This window comes from Cyprinus carpio, unplaced genomic scaffold, assembly GCF_018340385.1.
Source record: "Cyprinus carpio isolate SPL01 unplaced genomic scaffold, ASM1834038v1 S000006746, whole genome shotgun sequence".
NCBI lineage: Eukaryota > Metazoa > Chordata > Actinopteri > Cypriniformes > Cyprinidae > Cyprinus > Cyprinus carpio.
This window is the reverse complement of record NW_024879345.1, coordinates 3599507-3620055: the sequence shown is the minus strand read 5'-3', so window position 1 is coordinate 3620055 and position 20549 is coordinate 3599507. Positions and strand designations below refer to the sequence as shown.

General features: G+C 37.6%; 1 protein-coding gene across 5 annotated transcripts in view; it reads right to left on the bottom strand.

Moving 5' to 3' along the window:
* The window catches only part of LOC109068738 (triple functional domain protein-like), a 135944-nt gene that overhangs the window by 110200 nt on the left and 5195 nt on the right, over positions 1–20549 (bottom strand). For 4 of the 5 annotated variants that reach the window (XM_042755756.1, XM_042755757.1, XM_042755752.1 and 1 more), the window contains exon 2: positions 13326–13376. In XM_042755756.1, coding sequence (XP_042611690.1) covers positions 13326–13376 — 51 coding nt within the window. Of the gene's footprint in view, positions 1–6630; positions 6816–13325; positions 13377–20549 lie in introns of those variants that run through there. The other variant, XM_042755754.1, reaches the window with a different exon arrangement.

The following is a 20549-nucleotide window of genomic DNA, read 5'->3' as shown; positions in this document are numbered from 1 at the left end:
TAAGAGACCACGGCTGTGTTGTCGGTGCGCACCAACACATGGTGATCTCTCAGGTCCGGGAGCTCGAAGCACGGCCAGCATCTCTAGGCAGTTTATATGCCATGTCAGATGGTGACCACTCCACAGACCGCGGGCAGGGTGGTCACTCATGACCGCACCCCAGCCGGTGAGGGACGCGTACGTCGCTATCGTCACACGGCGACAAGGAGCTCCCAGCACCGGGCCCTGAGACAAGAACCAATGATTCCCCCAAATGTCCAAGGCACGTAGGCACCGCCTCGTGACCTTTAGCATGCGAAGCGGGTTTCCCCTCGGGGAGAACCCCTTGGTCTTGAGCCACCTCTGTAGGGATCTCATGTACAGCAGGGCAATAGTATTCACGTTGGACGCAGCTGCCATCAGACCCAGCAATCTCCGAGACTGCTTGACAGTGAGTGACCGGCCTTCTCTCACTCTCGCGACTGCAGTGAGGATTGACTCGATCCGAGCAGGTGACATACTTGCCTGCATCGTGGTCCAATCCCACACCATGCCCAGATAAGTGGTTCTCTGTACTGGAGAATGCACACTTTTCTTGGCGTTTAGTCTTAACCCCAGCTCTTTCATGTGAGCGAGAACGACATCTTGATGCCGAACCGCCAACTGCTCTGATCAAGCTAATATCAACCAATCTTCGATATGGTTGAGTTGTGAAAATGTGGGGTGAGAGTGCAAGGCCAGAGGAAGAACCGTATTGGTAGGCTTTTGCCCCCAAAAGCAAACCTCAGGAACTTCCGATGAGGAAGGATGGAGATAAGTGCATCTTATGATAGATCGTGACACACCAGTCCTCGGACTTGGTCTGTGCAAGCGTGCTGAACTTCAGTCCCTTGAATGAGCGGTTCAAAAAATGCAGATCTAAAATAGGACGCAAAACCTCATCCTTCCTCGGAACAGTGAAGTACCGGCTGTAGGACCCGGACTCTGCAACGGGAGGAGGGACCACCTCAATGGCCTCCGTCCTCGGAGAGTGTCTACTTCTGTTCCATTACCAGAGCCTGCTGGGGGCCCACCAGGGTGGAAAGGTCCCCATTGAATTGAGACGGATTGAATTGAGGCGTTTTCATGCTGCCAAATAGTCTACTAAGGGAATCAGCCTCTCGAGACTGATCTCTGGTGTCACCAAACCATTCAACTCAGCGACCCTAATAGGCTCACAGGCAGCAAACCTCCTAACTAGCAGTTCTGGAAACCTCCCAGGAGGTCGCGAGCCTCTTAGCACCGCTTCGTTTCCGGGCGGTAACTGAGAGAAGGGCTCGCCGGAGACCGCTGCGCCCTGGAACACCGGCAGGGTTGGCAGATCGATCTCCTGAGGGCACTGAGGAGAGACGGGCACCGTGTAATGCGGTGTATACCGCTCTTCCCCAGAGGGGCCTGCCCTCTGAGGTCCTGAGCCACAGCATCAGGACTCTCATAGCTGAAGTCTCCTAAAACGACGGTCCTCAGACCCACGTCATCTGCTAGGAAGACTAGACCAGATCCTGCTCGGGGCAGGACCCCATGAAGTACACTTGGCATGGACTCCCATACCGCCATGTGACCTAGTAGGGGAACCAGTCTCCGAGACTGGCCTCTGGTGTGCCTAGAGCCACTAGCTCGGTGCCCTGAAGCGGCGGACCGGCAGGGGACGACCGTACTAGCTGCTCTAGGGACCTCCGTAGAGATCGTGAGCCTCTTAGCACCGCTACGTTTCCGGGCGGTAACTGAGAGAGCGCTCGCCGGAGATCGCTGCCCCCTGGAACACCGGCAGGGTTGGCAGATCGATCTCCAGAGGGCCCTGAGGAGAGACGGGCACCGTGTAATGCGGTGTACATTCTGAGAGTGAAGCAAAATGCTCACATCGCAGCCGTCAACTCCCTCGAGAGCTGATTCTGCGTGTTTCACTCTCAAGCAGACAACACACAAACTGCGTGTGTCCCTACCCTTTTTCTTTCTCTTGATTGAAGCTTTGACAAATGGAGCTTATCAGTGGACAAACAACACTAAATAAGACTCACAAACAGATAGCAACTGACACACACAGAGCGCTTGCTGAAGACAGAAGGCTAATGCCGGCTTCGCCGCACTTGCTTTCTGACATCACCCGTCTATGACGTCTCGCCCATCCATTGGACTGATTACACACGTGATTCAGAGCGGTTCACGCTGAGGGCTTCCCCAAAGCGTCTCCGACGCAGCTCGAGTTCCTGAAGAGGAACAAAATATATTGTGTCCAAAAATTTTTAACCCAGTCATTAAAAAAATAACACATTTCAGAGTTGTAACAACAATACCGTGATATTTTTGCTTAAGGTTATCATGCTGTCAAAATCTCATACCGGCCCATGCCTAGTTTACACGGCGCGGTATGCAACGCAACGCGTAAAACGACAGTATAAGTCATTATAATCCATAATCATGTCCCCATTGGATGCTACAAATGCCTTGTTTGTAATCGGTTTTATTTGGTTTTGTCTCGTCGCACCGGGACACGGCATCACAGCATGGTAAGGGGTGTAACATTTCCATCACACACTTAAGAGGTATTCGGCCAATCACAACGCACTGGATAACTGGCCAATCAGCGTACACCTCACTTTTCATAACGATGAGCTTTGTAAAAATCACCACGTTTCAGAAAGGCGGGGCATAGAGGAGCAACAATACAGTACAGTATGTGGAAAATGTTTTTTTGAAGAGTGTGGAAATAATAATATAAAATAAAACATAGAGGCCAACTAATCCAATGATGACATCACCATGTCATGTCCTTCCAAATAGACTTTTCTGTCCAGAGCTCAAAGCCAAATTTATTTGTCTAGCAATTTTCACAATATACACTGATTCAGAGCAGTGGAAAATCAAGACGTTAATGTTAATAATATCTTTATATCTTCATGTATTTTAGTCACATTTAGCAGATTTCTAAGCTCAGAAGTCTCCTAACTGACCTTGTGAAACACTAAACACATCATAAACCAGCAGACACATCCACCTGCAGGCCCTCTGTTTGTTTAGAGGGAGAAGATGGAGGAACGATGATCTTAAGTTTTCAGCAGTGTTAAGCAAGGAGTGCTGGTTTGGCAGTTAGTCTCTTTGATTTGTACCATTTCCTCTAAAAGATGGATGAATATTGACAACATTGTAAAATATTTAGAGCCTGTGAGGTTGTGGGATTTCCTGGGATGAGAATTCAAAATTAACCCATAGTTTACTGGAGCATTTTTAGAAAACACATAAAAAATGATTCATCATAAGGAGAAGTTCTCTTAAAATATTTTATAGCTCTAATGCAGGAGTAAAATATATTATGGTGATGTGGTGAATATTTTACTGCATTAACTACATATATCTGAAATATGAAAGCATATCAATCTAACTTCTGTCTTCCCAGCTTTAATGAGGTGCATGCATGTTCACACATATAACATGCAACAGTATGTGCAGATGGATACACTGTGTTTTGAACTGATCTGCTCTCTAGGGCATCTCAAGATTTGCCAAGACATTGGCACTGTCGACAGGGAGTTGGAGAGTCTCCAAAGAACCACCTTGAAGAACAGGTGCCAAGATAAGGTCTTGTTAAAACGCAAAATGTCTACAAGACCACAAGAAAAATGGGATGGTGCCATTTGTTACTGTATCCTTTTTTATTTGAAGAAGTAGAAGTTGAACAGTTTATAGCAGGTGTATTTATATTTATTTATTCAATAAATAAAATAAACATCTAGTTACCTCATGCTTATTAGCTCAATATGTTAGCATTCTTCACTTAAACATTGATACAATGACCTTTAGCATGTATAACATTTAAAATGTATAATCATTACAAAACAGACCACAAATAATTCATCTTGTATGCATGGGCGTACACAAATTTTTGTTCAATAAAGTGTCTTAGAAACATAAATCATAAGTCAGTCTGTCTTTGGTTGCACTAATGTTCATATATATTTCATTTCATTTCATTTTTTATATATATATATATATATATATATATATATATATATATATATATATGTTATGTCATGTTATTTTTTTATTTTTTTTTGTATCAGTAAAAAAAGGTCTGTAGTTAATAAATTAAACACAGTAATACCTGAAATGTTAATACTACAAAAGCTGAAGTAAAAAATAATAATAATAAAATAAAAAAATAAAAGTTTATGTTCTTGAGGAACCAAACAACATATGTAGGGCCCTATGATTTCTGTGATGTGAAAAACGCGGCTGGAATAGCGGAATCCAGTCATAAAAATGGAATTCACAGTTTAACGCGGAATGTCACGGAATTTGTCCAATTTTAAATGACTTAATAAAAAGTAGGTCATTACACTTAAATCAAATTGCGATATAGACTAGTATCTGTAAATACTAAGCTGCAAAAGTCAATTTTAATATGAATCCTGCATGTTCTGCATGTCTCTGTTAATGAATGGCACAGACGCGCGGTTTTGTTTATTACACACATAAGGTTACTGAAGTGCGCATGACGCTCGCAGTGTTTTTAGCGTCTGCTGTCTTTCTAGATGAGGACGTAAACACATGAACTCAGAACTGCTCTGAGAGTCACTTCATGAGTATTTGACCGTTTGATTTGAGTAAAACTAGCATCATATCACATACACAGAACTGTAAAGGTATTCACGGCAACCCGTCAAAATAAAAGTCAGATTTGTTTTGAAGTCTATTTTTTCAGTAGAATGTACAAACCCTACTACTACTACTACTACTACTTAAATGAAACAAACATGTTTTTTTTTTTTTTTTTTTTTGTTTGTTTTTTTTATGAATAATCATGCAACATTTCTTCTTCAGGTTTTAATTTCAATAGTTAATCCCCTTTGTTTGCCAAAAAATAAAGTTTGCTTAATTTTCAATAATTAAAGGATAAATTTAATTAATGTTTTATGCCTTCAATTGGAGGGAAAATTCATAAGGCTAATTTAAAAAAATATATATATAAATTAAGTTGTTGTATGCATTCAAATAATTAGACATGCTAAAACAGAAGTTGGTAACAATAAAAAGTATGGTAAGAAAAAATAGAACATTTCATAAGGCCTTAAACGTAATTTTTGTTAAACTTTTAATAAACTGATGTAAAAATGTATTAGTTTCAAGATTTTAATTAATTAGCCTTGCTTTTTGATTAATAAAATTTAATTTAACTATTAAAAAGGAGTTGAGAAAAATTAAAATGGAAAAAAACTGAATCCAGAAAAATTAAAACAGAAAAAACGGAATTTGGAAAAAAATATAATGGAATTTAGGAAAAAGTCAAACAGATTTCATAGGGCCCTACATATGTAGTCCTTTAGCAACATCTTAACAACTTACATTTAATAAGTAAATAAATACCACCCAAATCACAATGTGAAAGTCTCTTACACAAATACCAAGACCTTATTGTATCAAAGCAGCTAATCCAGCTATTATGAAAAACCTATTTAGTTACAGAGGGAACCCAAGGTGAAATAGACTTTTGGGTTGGCCTACAATTTGATGTCAAGATTGAAAGATTGAAAACCAGTAGCATAGGTTACTAAACTTGATTAGTCCCATCCCAACTTCCTGTTTCAATAAGAATAATCTCAACACAGCAGAGAAAATTGTACTTGTGACAAAGTGACAAAGTGACGTGACATACAGCCAAGTATGGTAACCCATACTCGGAATTCGTGCTCTGCTTTTAACCCATCCAAAGTGCACACACACAGCAGTGAACACACACACACCCGGAGCAGTGGGCAGCCATTTATGCTGCGGCGCCCAGGGAGCAGTTGGGGATTCGGTGCCTTGCTCAAGGGCACCTCAGTCGTGGTATTGAGGGTGGAGAGAGCGCTGTACATTCACTCCCCCCACCCACAATTCCTGCCGGCCCGAGACTCGAACTCACAACCCTTGGATTGCAAGTCCGACTCTCTAACCATTAGGCCACAACTTCCCCAACTTGTCAAAAAATGTTCAATGTTTAAGAACCTATAAACCTATGTTTTACTTTGGAAAGAAACAATAGCTTGAGATTTTATTGCTTCACTGAAAACACATGGCATCAGGAAGAGGAAATCATATAGGCAAATTACTCTAACGGCCTCTAACCACACCGCACCAAACCGTACAGGCATCTGAGGCCTGAGCCAATGAAAACACAGAACCCAGCAAGGACACATATAGCTCAGGATACCAACGACCAATCCATGTTCACAAGTTACTCACAGCAGACTGAGCATACATAGAATTATCTATTCCAATCTATTCAGTAAGAACTGCTACATCACTGTGAGATGAATGTAACACTTTCTGCTATAAAGATGATTATAAAGGCTACATATAGAGCATAAACAAAACAAAGCACAACTAAACCAGCATTTTACACAAAAGAAATTCCAAAGCCTATCCCATCAGAGACACCAAAAAAGACTATAAGCATGCATTCTATTTTGAAATAGAACATCGTCATGTGTAATATACAGTGATCGTGTTTGAAATGTTAATCAAAAGCACAGAGTGCCACAAATCCAAATACAGTCCCTAGGTATAATCTATATCACGCTGTAAAACACAACAAACTGCACAGTCACAGCAGGTAATCACAGAAACATCACTTACAAATCCCTGCCGAGAGGATCTGCAAGGCCATTATTCCTTTTCTGAAGCATCTAGCAAAAATCTTCAGCCATAAACACAGTCAGCAGCTGTAGTAAGGCAAGGCTTGATGAAACCAAGGCTATAATTTCTCTCCTCCCTTCCCTTTCACTGCCATCTTCCCTTCTCATCTCCTACAGTCAATACAAGGGGCCCTGCACGCAGCTCTGTGACAGACCCCATTATGATCTCATGGTTTGCTATTGGATGAAAGCTATTCTCAGTGGAATGCGATTGGTTAGTTAGGTGGTTGGGGGCAGGGCTGATGAGACGGTGGTGATCTGAGCACCAGAGGCATGGTCCCAGCTGACATGCATGAATGCTTTATACAGTATATATATATGTGTGTGTGTGTGTGTGTGTGTGTGTGTGTTATATATATATATATATATATATATATATAAAATCTCAGTATATGTGTGGGTGGGTGTGTGTGTGTATTATGGATTATATGAAGATTCAAGTCAGTTAAAATGTTAAACGAATCACGATGCATTTGGGGATGGGCTGGGAGTTTATATCAATGTTATCTATGATGGGAAGTGAATGTCTTCAGAAAGGTTTACATGTTGTATTTATTATTAATATTATTATTAATGTAGTATTTATAAGTGCAGTGCTGCTTTGTTTACAGCGGTAACCAAGGAAATGCTATATATTGCCGCTGTTCCATAAGCGCCACCTTGCTGCCGGAAGGTGCGTTCTGACCACTGATCTATTTATGACTGGATCGCTCATCGTTCTAAACTGCCAACACGCAGTGAAGCCACCGGAAGTGTTCGATCCGCCATCTTACTAATCCCTACCAGCAGAGAGCACCATTGAGTCACATGCAAACCGCTGACCTAAAATCACCCGATTTGATGCAAATCAGTCAAACGGGACTAGTTTTTATGTTATATGTATGTACTTACCATATTGAAATAAAGCTTCATGTCCATACTGTATGTAGTCATTTATTTCTCTAAATAAATTATGATGTGTATATTTTTAATGTCCTGATTGAGCAACATCTATTTCAGCCTCTCCAAGATTGCGCAGATATGTTTACTAGCATTACCGTTTCCATGTAAAATGTTGTATGCTAAATAAATAATTCATTTAACCACCGTTTAAATCATTACCTGCTTCAAAATGAATGCTTTTAACAAAATTATTGTTGAAACATTTGCAGTTAACTACTGTACGAATAAAAACACTATAAAAAAATTATATAAACAATGAATAACTGTACAAGGCGAATAAAGGTATATGTGTATACAAAACATACATCTTTCTTCAGATTTCAGAATGAGCACTATCAATTTGTTATATATATATATAATATATATATATATATATATGTTGAGGTCGTGTCCGTCTGATGTTTATCATGTTCATGATGTTCGCTACTGTAATGAACGTAGGTTTTTAATAAGTATAGGGAAATCCCTGACATTTAAAAAAAAATAACTGTTTACATGCCTAATGTGTTTGTATTGTAAGAATGTACACAGATACTTCAGATTTAAAAACTCTGACTTGTTAGGTGATGTTTTCTCATTAAATTCATACAATTTTCTAATAATTCAAATGTATGGGAGTACTAGGGATTACCAATATGAAGGCACGACGGCTTCACTTTCATGAAGTCATAAGCAATCCAGTTCTCTATTATAGATCAGTGGTTCCGACTGACAGGGTCCCTACACAGTGTTCACTGCTCCCTACTCCCCAAGCATGGGATATCCATTGAAGTGGACTTTGCTGACAATATTTTTTTTTATTTGAAACACAATGGAGCGTTTAATTGAAACACCCTGAAGCGTCATCAAAGAAAGGCAAAAACTGGGTCACGCAGATTATGATATAAATAAATATTGTAATTGTTAAAATGGTTACAGAGTCTGACTTGTAACCCAAAGGTTTAGAAGATGGCTAAGAAACATACATACAATGCCGGACGTGCTCGACATCTACTGTACAGCTGCCGCAATGCGCTGCTGGTGTTGTGCGGATACTGTACTACATTACGCATCCAGTCCCTAATGCAATGACTGTAACATGCGCACAGATGAAGTCTGATGATGTTCCGTACAAATTAACTTATACATACATATTTCCTGCTTCTAGCTGCCTTTTCAATGCATCCTGTAAAGGGAATCAGCGTGCAATGTTGCCATGACTATCAGGGTGCACTGGTTACTGTTACTGATGTCATAAAAGCACTTGAATATTATATTTATTTTTGCAAGAAGTTATAATAATATTAACAATATACAATATAATATTTTTTGTATTTAATGTTTAAAGCAGATTTAAAAATGCTTTCCAAATATCTCCTCTCTCCCCTCCATAAAAACGGTTTACTCTGATGGTTATTAATTATTTCAACTCAGTCAGCTACAAAAAGGAGAGGAACCCAATAAAATCGCAGATCCCACCCCAGCTAATGATCAGAGTTGAGGCTGCTCCGAGAACAGCTGAAGTTAGAAGTACAGTGGAAGTGGAAGTGAGACTGACTGAAAGTGCGGGGTAAAATCTGGGTAACGGTAACATCATGAAAAGGAGAGAGAGGCCAGGAGAACTGCTTAATCAGTCTATCAAAATGTTCTTTTGCAAGACAGCTTAGTGCACTGTAGGGATGTCATTGTGATGGGATGACACGCACCTGATTATTTTGCTGCCTGGTTTACTTTTGCAGTCCAATTTATTTCAAAATATGTTCAAGCTGCAGGTATGCAACATTTTTGTTTGCATTGTGATTAAAAGGCAGTGGTTGGCTCTAATTGTAAATGAAAACAACACAGACAAAGCCTTAATTTGTTTATATGAACAGATTTCTTTCATTTGTATAATATGTTAATTTGATTTCGGATTTATTTTGAAATTTCAATTAGGTTCGTTATTTGACATATTTCAGTTGACTGTCGTCTGAGAAATAACTGAAGGATGCCTTTTCATTTGAAATTTGTCTTAAATCTCATGTTGTTAAAAACATGAGAAAATTGTATCATGATTCCAGATGCTGGACAAATAAACCAAGTTGTCCTGTAATTATATTACATTTATCTGAATCATTTAAAGTTAGCCTAATTGTACTGCTGAACTGAGAATAAACTACATGATGATACATATGTAATGCAATTACCCACTGGCAGGAATATGTTTATAACAAAATCAAATTTGGCCCCAACACTTTAGAAGCTTCTCTACCACCTTTTTGCATCAATCAACTGGAAATCACATTAGCAGTGTCACCCAGGAAATCATCACCACAAAACTGGAATGCACTTCAAAAATGCAAATAGAACATCTCCACACCCTGAACATATTCAGAAAATAATATGTTGGCTTGATATTCCATTCTAAGTACAACAAGCAAACTCCTTGGAGGACAATTATTTTGCCTGTTTACATTGAGTAAACACACTAGAATTAGCCCAACTAACGCTAGCACTAACTGCAGGGTGCTATGTAAACAGCAGGGAGGGCCATTTACATAATGCAATTTCATGCATAAACTGTCTAGTAAAGCTTTCAGTAAATATATCAGTATTTTCTATCTGGCTTCAGGAAGATTCTGGAAAACAGGAGACACAGTATATATATATAGCCTATATGTATATGATTTAAATCTAATAGGGTATAATGTATGACTAGTCAAGCAGTCGGCATGGGAATATTACTGGCAATCTGACACCTATTGATAAAAGTGATAAAAGTGGTACTGACCATCAGACAATGATGTTATGAGTGAATTACAGAATTAGACACAGGAAAGGGGCACTTCTGAGTTATGACCAGTGCAGTAATGTAAAATTGCTGCCTGGAGAAGTGTTATGTTAGATTTTATGTGAAATGCCTTTGATGCTTGTGTGAGACATTTTAACCAGCAAAATTATAAAGATATTTATTTATTATTATACTAGTCGGAAGCGCCTATTAATCACGTTTCAGACAACAGCGTGAGAAACAAGAAGAGAAAATAGAAAACATACAAATAAAGATAACTTTAGATGTTTACTATTTGGAGCAACCTCCAAAACCTCAATTTTGACTAAAATCGACATTTTGGCAGCATGGGTCACATTTATTTTTTGAATATTGTAATAAAATGGACCAAATCTGAATTATGAGACTTTGTTTCATAACAAAAGTAATAAAGCACAAAGCGATTTATTAGGCGTGCTACAATGTTCCATTCATTAACTGAAAGCAGGCTAGACTAATCAGTTCTCAGGATTTAAGAACTGATATTGACCCAATAAATAAAGAATTTGGATTCAAAAAGAAAAATGAAAGACTGTGATCCAACAACTGCTTTATTAAACTGCATCTGAAAACTATGCTAGCTATTGGTGATATGCAAGCCCTATTTCAAAGGCAACCTGGAAAAATAGTCCACTTGGACTAGGTCAGCTATTTATAAATGCTGTCGAGAAGAAGATGTCTCTAGCTGGTGTGGCCAAGTGCTGGTCAGTTTGTGTTCTTTAAACTTTCTGTTCTTTACTGCACATCAGTAAACACTAAAACTTGCACATTTTAGCTTTAACTAAACAGCTACCCTCGCATAAATGACAAGTATCTTGCTTTTAGTGCATTCGGTCATTCAGAAATGTTCTAACCTCACATAACTGCAAAGGTATATTTTGTGTTAACCACCCTTTTTTATCATATTGCTTTATATATCAAACTAACTGAACTACAAAGTTATTATAAAACATCAACACATCAACACACCGTTGTATAAGACTTATTCTTATTCTTGAAAGCTGGTTTGGACAGAAGCCTACCAAAGTGTTAGTGTGTGTCCATCTGTCTGAAAGAGGTGTTTTAAGGTTTTGGGTACTAAAGAATCTTTGGAGCCTTCATGTTTACTCTACTGGCCAGTAGCTATGGTGGGACTGATTGGGGGTGATGAGCATGTCGAGGACTTTGGCAGACAGCATAAAGACCTCCTCTGGAGATGTCCATTGTGCGAGTGACTTCCTCTGAACCTGAGAACATAACAGATTCCAGCACATCTCGGCATGGATCTAATACACTTCAGTCTCCAATTAGAGAAAGAGTAAACCACTGCTGGGAACAGGGCAGAGCTCACTTGCCTACAATCACCAACCTACATTTTTATTTGCTAGGGTTTGGGTTTAAAAATGTTTTCTCATTTGTTGTTATGAGTTTATGTTATTAGTTAATGTAATGTAATAAGAAACAAAAATCTTGAAGACTTGGACATATTTATTTGGATCTGTCCTTATTGTTGATTGCTGTAGTTTTGAGGGTCAGTAGTCATTAGAGAGCTGATTTTTAAAGACACAGCTTGAAATGAATAACAAGCTGGGGTCTCATCTGAAAAGTGCCATAGGGGACGAATGTGAGAAACAAAGAAATGTTGTACACCCCCATTTATATTTAGACATGCTTATTGAACTGATTTAGATCATTGGCACTAACAGAAATGTTTTGTGTGCCTTGGGTAACAATGAGATAAAGACATGGACAAGAGACGGTACAGTTATTCATATAAGCAGCATGGCGAATTCCTCAGCAATTTATTTTTGAAATATTAGAAATTTTGCATTTTGTTTTACATACACTGGGTTTGATGAAACTATCCAAATGTTATTATTTTTTAGGGTGTTATCAAGCTAAATTAAATTAATACTGTAACAAATCTAAAGAACCAGATATTAACTGTGTCAGCTGGCTGCCGAAGATATTATCCTGGGACGAACAAATGTTCAACTAATATTAGACATAACTGGGTCAAGTATAGTTACTTCCCAAATATGTCCTAGAACCTGCTGACTGCATGATTGAAAAGGGGGAAAAAAACAATTTCCTAATATAAAAGTGAAAAGTGAATAATCTATTTCAGACTTCATATATACATGCGATTTTCAGTATAACTAGTACAATGATATCATCAACAATTCAATGTTTTGGGGGAAGTCATGGCCCAGTGGTTAGAGAGTTTGACTCCTAACCCTAAGATTGTGAGTTTGAGTCTCAAGCCAGCAATACCACGACTGAGGTGCCCTTGAGCAAGGCACCGAACCCCCAACTGCTCCCCGGGTGCCGCAGCATAAATGGCTGCCCACTGCTCCGGGTGTGTGTCACGGTGTGTGTTCACTGCTGTGTGTGTGCACTTTGGATGGGTTAAATGCAGAGCACGAATTCTGAGTATGGGTCACCATATTTGGCTGTATGTCACATCACACACTCACAAGTCACAACAATTCAGACTCAGTTCAGCTGCATTTGTACTGAATCTAGTTTAGAAAATGCACAATAAAAGAGTAAACACTAGCTTCACCCTGTAAGAACCCAATGTAGCATGACCTAATGAAAGCAAATAAATACATTTAGTTTCATCAATAGGTTAAATCAGCCAAAAACCAAATAAGGAATCAGCTTAGTAGTGTTAGAACAGTTCACTTAACCGAATTAGCTTCACAGATAAAAGATGGTATTCCACATTGCTGAATCTGGATTTCAAGACATTAAAACTAATCAAATCAAAACCGAAACCAAACAATTATGTGCAGCAGCCTAGTATAAATGGCATATGAATTTGATTAAACATCTCAAAAAACTTAACCAATGCTAATACCTAAAAGGAGACTGTGCACAAACAACCTGAACAAATGAAACAAAACAACACAATATAAACTTACCTGTGTGACTGGGTAACTCAAGCTTGGGTTCACATTTTGGAAGAGAGCATTCTGAAAATACAGAAAATAACATAGAGAAAAGGGGGTTTAGATGAAGTACACCCACAGTCATTTCTTAGAGATGAAGGGGTTTCATGACACTTTGAAGTCAAGTTTTGAATAGGTTCAAGCATTTCACATCATGAAACATACAGAATGGTCTAACACAGAACTCAGAACTAATGAACGATTCACATGACATAAATGTGACATAGGAAGAGTAATGATCAGAGGTAAGAAACCCCTAAAGCATATCCAAATGTAACATTCAACATTTGCTTTAAATCTGTTTTGATTTGAATAATCTGACTTAAACTACCTGATATATGATATCATATACAGTGCAAGTATCTGCATCTACATCACAGTGGATGCTTTCAGGACAGATAACCAAGATATTTTTGTAATGCAGTATATTGTCATGTCCCCATCATGACTAAAACATTTTTTTTTAAATGTGAAAACATGAGAAAGTAGCATTCTTTCAAATTCTTTGATGTATTTCTTGTATTGGGTTGTTTGCATTAAAAAAAAAACATTCCATCATGATACATTTACAGAAATCTGTATGATTTTATCAAATTTTCAAAAGATGTTTAAAACTTCAAGTTGACACCTTCACTGCCTCACTGAGCTATGGCAAACTTTAGTTCTACATTTCCATCCCGTTATGTTCCATCCTTCAATCTCTACATTTCTTTATATTGGTTTTACCAGCATTTTGTAAATAAGCTGATAATTGTGTTTGCTTGAACACCTTTAAATGAAGTTAAGCATTCACAAATAAATAGGGTTTAACCATTGCAAGTGTTTCACAGATAAAACACTCCAGCATGCATGTGCTTCTTTGGCCTACTGAGTATCCCGCTAAGACTGTGTGATATGATCTGATTTTAAAGAGTCGACACCCAACACAGCTAAGCCAAAATCCTGCCTTATTACACACTGAGGACTGACACTCACTGATAAGACCTCAGTCGCTCGCTGCCCTTCCTCACTGACATTGCTTTAGAACTCTTGGCCTTTACCCTAACCTCAATATTACATGGCAAATGTCAGTGCTGATCTGGCTGCATCTGCTGGAAAATGTACAAGCTGTTGATCAGATAAGGGTTATATGGCAGTGGCAAGGCCCAGTGGTCTCTTCTTAAGAGCAAAGACCCCATGGCAGGAATGAATGATTTCCCTCAACAGGTTTTTAGGTGAATGCACCTGCGGCAGTAGCTTTTCCTGATGTGTATCTTGTGCAAACACACACAGTGTTACACAACCCATTTTCAGACATCAATAAATATGATATAAAATGAATAGTGACCTCAAAAAATTTGAATTCTGTCACAAGTTACTAATTTACATTTCATTTCTTTTACCCCTGTGTTCTGTGGAAAGCAAATCTTTGCATCTTCACGTTAATTGTTTGCATGTGCAGGCGCAAATATAAAGACTTAGAATAAAGCACACTTATAAGAGAGTCTATAATAATTGTAAAGACTATTTTAATGGTACTTTTGTTCAGCTACTTTTGTGTTCTATGGATAAAAGAAAATCAGATTTGAAAAGACTTGAGTGATGTGAGAATATCATAATTATTTATACAAAACATAAATGTGATCATGTGTCACAGAAGGACACATTTCATTTCCCTGTTAATTCATATAGTTACATAAACAGTATTTTAGAGTAAAATAACATATAAGCCACTTACTTTTTTTAGGCATTGTATATGTACATTATATAAAAGCTTGTTTCCGCCACTGAATAAAAAAAATTAAAAGGTAATTGCAACTTTTTATCTCACAATTCTGACTTTTTCTCGCAATTGCAAATTTACATTTCGTAATCCTGACTTTTTTTTTTTCAGAATTGTGTGATATAAACAGTCAATTCTGACTTTTTTTTTTCAGAACTCACAATACTGAAATATAAAGTCAGAATTCTGAGTTACAAACTCGCAATTGTAAGAAAATTGTTTTGCAAAAACAAAAGAATGTTTTGCTCTGCTAGATTACATCTCTACTTTTTCAAACAACACATAGTCTTTATCTAATCTTAATTCAAGGTTCATTGAATATTTTCACTGGCCCACAAAGCACAAGTGTTTGAATGACTGTGGTTTAGACTTTTTAAAGAAATCAGGAAACAGTTTAGCATCACTTCCTCTCTTGGGCAGCCCACTTGCTTAACGTGCCTTCATTTCAAAATCCAACTTTGAGATAAACTCATCCATAACATCCTCCCCTCAAACATCTGTTCCTTATTGTAAAAACAATGTACTCTAATCCCCTTCAAGAGATGGAGAGAGAGATGTAAACTGAAATAATCATCTTCCAGTTATAGAAGATGACATAGCAGCATTGTCTATTCATGGACCATTATGCTGTTCTTCATTAACATTCTATAGCAGCCAACTGAAACATTGACATGAACAGCAAATGAAGAGATTTTAACCCTTCAAGTACAACTTTGGACAACAACATGATTTTATTCTTTGAAGTACCTTGGAGTACCATGTAAATTTCATGATATGAGCATGATAACCATTCAGTATTACCATCTGATACCATGTTATTGTCACAGTATATTTTTGTAAAGGATGATTACATAAATGGTACCTAAGCTTACTGCTATTTGAAGTCTCACATCCCTTCATCTTAAAAGTTCCTTTCCTGGTCAAATCAATTCTGCATCTGGTGCGACCACATTACAGCGCTAGTGAGGAGGGTCAGATAATGTTTGCTCATCGGTGCTTCATTACATTACATAATGCAAGGCTTTCTACTATCTACAAGCCATAATGGAGTTGCTCAACCTCACAGGCTACCGTTAACAAGCTTGAAGTTCAGATTAAATAAATTGGACTACCTGTTGGGATACTTGTGTATTCATGGTTTTTATGCGATGTCACACTCTTTTAGTAATGCCCACGTGGAGGCCAAAAAAAGGCTTTCCTTCGCTGCCCACCAATTATTTCTACCAAGTTTGTACTAAGTAGGCTACTAATGTATAAACACATTCATTTTAAAAGACACAATTCAGTATACACATTACTGATAATGCATAGTATACCGACAAGTAAATGTGCCCAGAATATGAATGCAATGCGCTAAATTGTTAAGCATTCTCCACAGAAAACCATTATAAAAAATGGCTTAATGCATTAAGACAGTGATTAGAGAACCAAATTCAGTATACAACTTAGTAATAAAATATACTATAAAATAGAGGTCGACCGATGTATCGGTTTTGATGATTAATCGGCACCAATAGTTGATTGCTGGAACAATCGGTTATCGGTAAAATCCATGCCGATAGTTTTCCGCGTTTCGTCCATTGCTGGAGCGGCTGAGAAGGCTCTGTTTTGTGCAAGAGTGGCCTCTAGTGGTTGAAATCACTGACAGCACGTGCTGTTTGTTTAGACATGTGACGCTGCAAGCTGAACAGAGCGAGAAGCTTCAGACAGAAAATCTTGCCGCGCCTCAGAGCGCCATTCACATAGTTTCCATTAAATTACATTATATTCACCCCGAATCATTGTTAATGAATTGTATATTGAACATTTTCATCGAAACGTTTGTCTTTCTGTGGCTCTTATAAAGTATGTATGTTTCATTTATAGAGCTATAATATAGATCGCTCTTTCCGTTTGCTCCGTTTTTTAAACACTGAACTTCAAACTTATTTTTGACTCATTGTTCATTCTTGCAGTAAACTTGTGTCCGTTTTGTGACACCGGTGTGAGTTCTCCTAGACTCAGCTGCTCTTTTATTTTGATTAGATAATCACTTAAGTGTTCAATAACAGAAGCAGTTAAAGTGTGAGAGTATATATTGTGCTGGTATAATAGTAGGGCCCTATGTTTTCCGCGATGCAGAAACAAGGATGGAATCGCGGAATCCATTCATAAAAATGAAATTCACAGTTTAGCGCGTGTGACGCTCACTGTGATTTCAGCGTCTGCCGTCTCACTAAATGAGGACGAAAACACATGAAGAACATCTCCAGAACTACTCTGAGAGTCACTTCATGAGCATTTGACCATTTGATTTGAGCAAAAGCATCATACCACATGCACAGAAGATATTCACGGCAACCCGTCAAAATAAAAGTCAGGTTTTGAAGTCTATTTTTCAGTAGAATGTACATATCCTACTACTACTAAAATGAAACAAACATTATTTTTTAAGGAATAATCACACAACATTTCTTCCATGTTTTAATTTTAATAGTAAATCCCCTTCGTTTGCCACAAAAGTTTCCTCAATTTTCAGTAATTAAAAGACAAATAAAATTAATGTTTCCTGCCTTGATTTGATAACAATAAAAATGTAAATACACACAGAATTTTTGAGGGGAAAAACTCATTAGGCTTCTTTAAGAAAAATAAATAAATAAATTAAGTTGTTTTATGCGTTCAAATAATTAGACATGCTAAAACAGAATTTGGTAACAATAAAAAAATATGGTGAGAAAAAAGAAAACATTTCATAGGATCATGTAATTTTTGTTAAACTTTCATTAAATTGATTTGAAAATGTATAAGTTTCATGATTTTAATCAATTAGACTTGCTTTATGATTAATAAACTTTAATTTAACTATTAAAAAGGAGTGGAGAAAAATTAAAATGAAAAAAAAAAAAGGAAATTCCAGAAAAATTAAATAACGGAATTTGGAAATAAATAAAATGGAATTTAGGAAAAAATTAAACTGATTTCATAGGGCCCTATTAGAGTGTGGTAATTTCAACATTTACTATTACTGTTATCAATATTATTATTATTATTATTACTTTTATTACTACTACTACTACTACTACTATTAGTATGGCTCAGTACCATTTTTTTTATTTTATATTTTATTTTATTTTTTTGAAAATAAAGCACTATTTTAGTTTTTGTTCAGTATCCATTTTAAAAACTATTGGTTAATTAATTGTATCAGCCAGTGTGGTCCAACCTAGCTATCGGTATCGGCAAAATCCAATATCGGTCGACCTCTACTATAAAACATGTACATGTAAGCAGATGAACCCGGAAACACGCAAAGTTGTTCACGCACATTAATTTGATCTCATTTTTCATATCATATGATAGTCAGATGTGTAATTGTCTCAGATAGCATGTTTCTCTCCAATGTAATTATGTTTTATAGTTGATCAAAGTGAGACAATGTTAGGAAATATCCCAAGCCACAATCCTCCATTCACTTTGAGCTAACGTCTAATTACACATATAGAAAGACGCAAGTTGAGAATGATTTTAGCAATGACAGATCTCAAGTCAAACATTGCCAGTACAGGAAATGAGCAATTTCATTAGTCTGCATTTGAATGGCACAATTATTGAAAAAACTATAGCTTGCATATGGCAATCATTTTATCAATTTAAAAAGTCACTTCAGTATCAGAGGAAGTGAAACAATATGGTTTGGCATCCATTAGCTTAATAACGTCCTTCCCTTTCCAGAATGAGGCCACATCAGCTCTTCACACCTCATTTGAATTCCTTAATTTTAAAAACAGACTGTTGAGTGAATACAAATTTGGAAAGTTGGTGAAACAACCCCTTGAGATGTTCTGCATAAAAGGCACAGTGCCACCACAATAGAGAATCGACGGTTTGGAAGTCACAATTTCTCACTCTATATTTCAACAGACTTCAAAGGAGGTTTGGCTGCACCAATTACGAGATAGAACAGTAAAAGGGTTGAAAAAAGTTACTCAGCTCAGACGGGAACATTTTCTATGGAAGTGGTTTGCTGCTGATAGACTCTGAGGGAGGGCTCAGGTTTTGTGTGATCCAGCCTTCAGCTGTTCCACCACATTGTGGAGTGGGTTGAATGTGTCATGACAACCACAATCATCCCACAAGTGTGTGAATAAGTGGTGCTGTCATGTATAAAGAGCTGTGTCAAGACAGAAGATGGATGTAACATGGTTCACAATCTAACGTAATACTTGCTATTTATGCACCGTCTCAAGTTGCAAGTTGCACACACTGATGAAAATAGATACAACTGGCTCTAATATGCATGAGAATTTGTACACAGGGTGAAATTTGTTGGAAACCAAAATTTATTGTCGGCAATATCGTTGGATAAAAGTGTTCTGAATTACCAAAGGACTGTCTCAGTTTCTTATTTTCTAAAAGTACTGTGTTATGAATTGCAGTCTGACACATTTTAGAATGCACAAGTTTGTTGAGCTTGAAGTATTATGCATACTAGGGCTGGGCGATATATCGCATGTGATTGTCACATGCATTTCATCAGTAAAGCCGGTTCCCCGATTACCGCTAAATCACCATCACCTGCTTTCAAATGGAGCGGCATTTAATAGACAGAGCCGTAGATCACTGACAAGCTACGCAATATCGCGTTCATTATCGAAGGCGATACATCTGCGATAACCGATCAGGGATCCGGCTTTACTGACGAAATGCGCGCTCTGTCTATTAAATGCCGGTCCATTTGAAAAGCAGGCATGGCTTTAGCGCTACGTCAGGGAATGGCTTTACTGACTAGATGCGCAGGATTACATCATTAGATATACGCCAAAGTAACTTTAAACTCCAGTATTCTGAAACATCTATCACACAACATTACTTAATTTTCAAACTGTCATCCAAAAATGAAAATTACCCCATGATTACTTAGTCTTAAGCCATACTAGGTGTATATACTTTCTTCTTTCAGACAATACAATCAGAGTTCTAAAAAAAAAAAATATATCTATGTCGGGGCTCTTCCAAGGTTTATCAGGCCTTAGACCTGGGTGAACTAGATATGGAGTCCAAAAAACCCCGTCCATTAATTCATCATGAAAAAGAAGTCAACACGGCCATTTTAATGTGTGTAAAGGGTTAGTTCTTAGCCAAAAATTTAAATAATCATTCATTAATGTACAGAGTCATGTCGTTCCAAATTGTTTCTTAATTTCATCTCACACTGGATTGCACCCATTTTAAGATTTTTTTTTTCCGAGTCCGAGAGCTTTCAGTCCCTCCATACAAAACAGGATAAACCAATACCTACTGTATTCTCCAAACAGGTATAAAAAACACCACAAAATTTTCATTTTCAGAGGTCACCCAAATTTATGAAGCATCGAAAATGATTTACTTACTCTTAAAAATCCTAAAAATATGACTTTATTTCGCTTTCAGACAAATACAATCGGGTTCTAAAA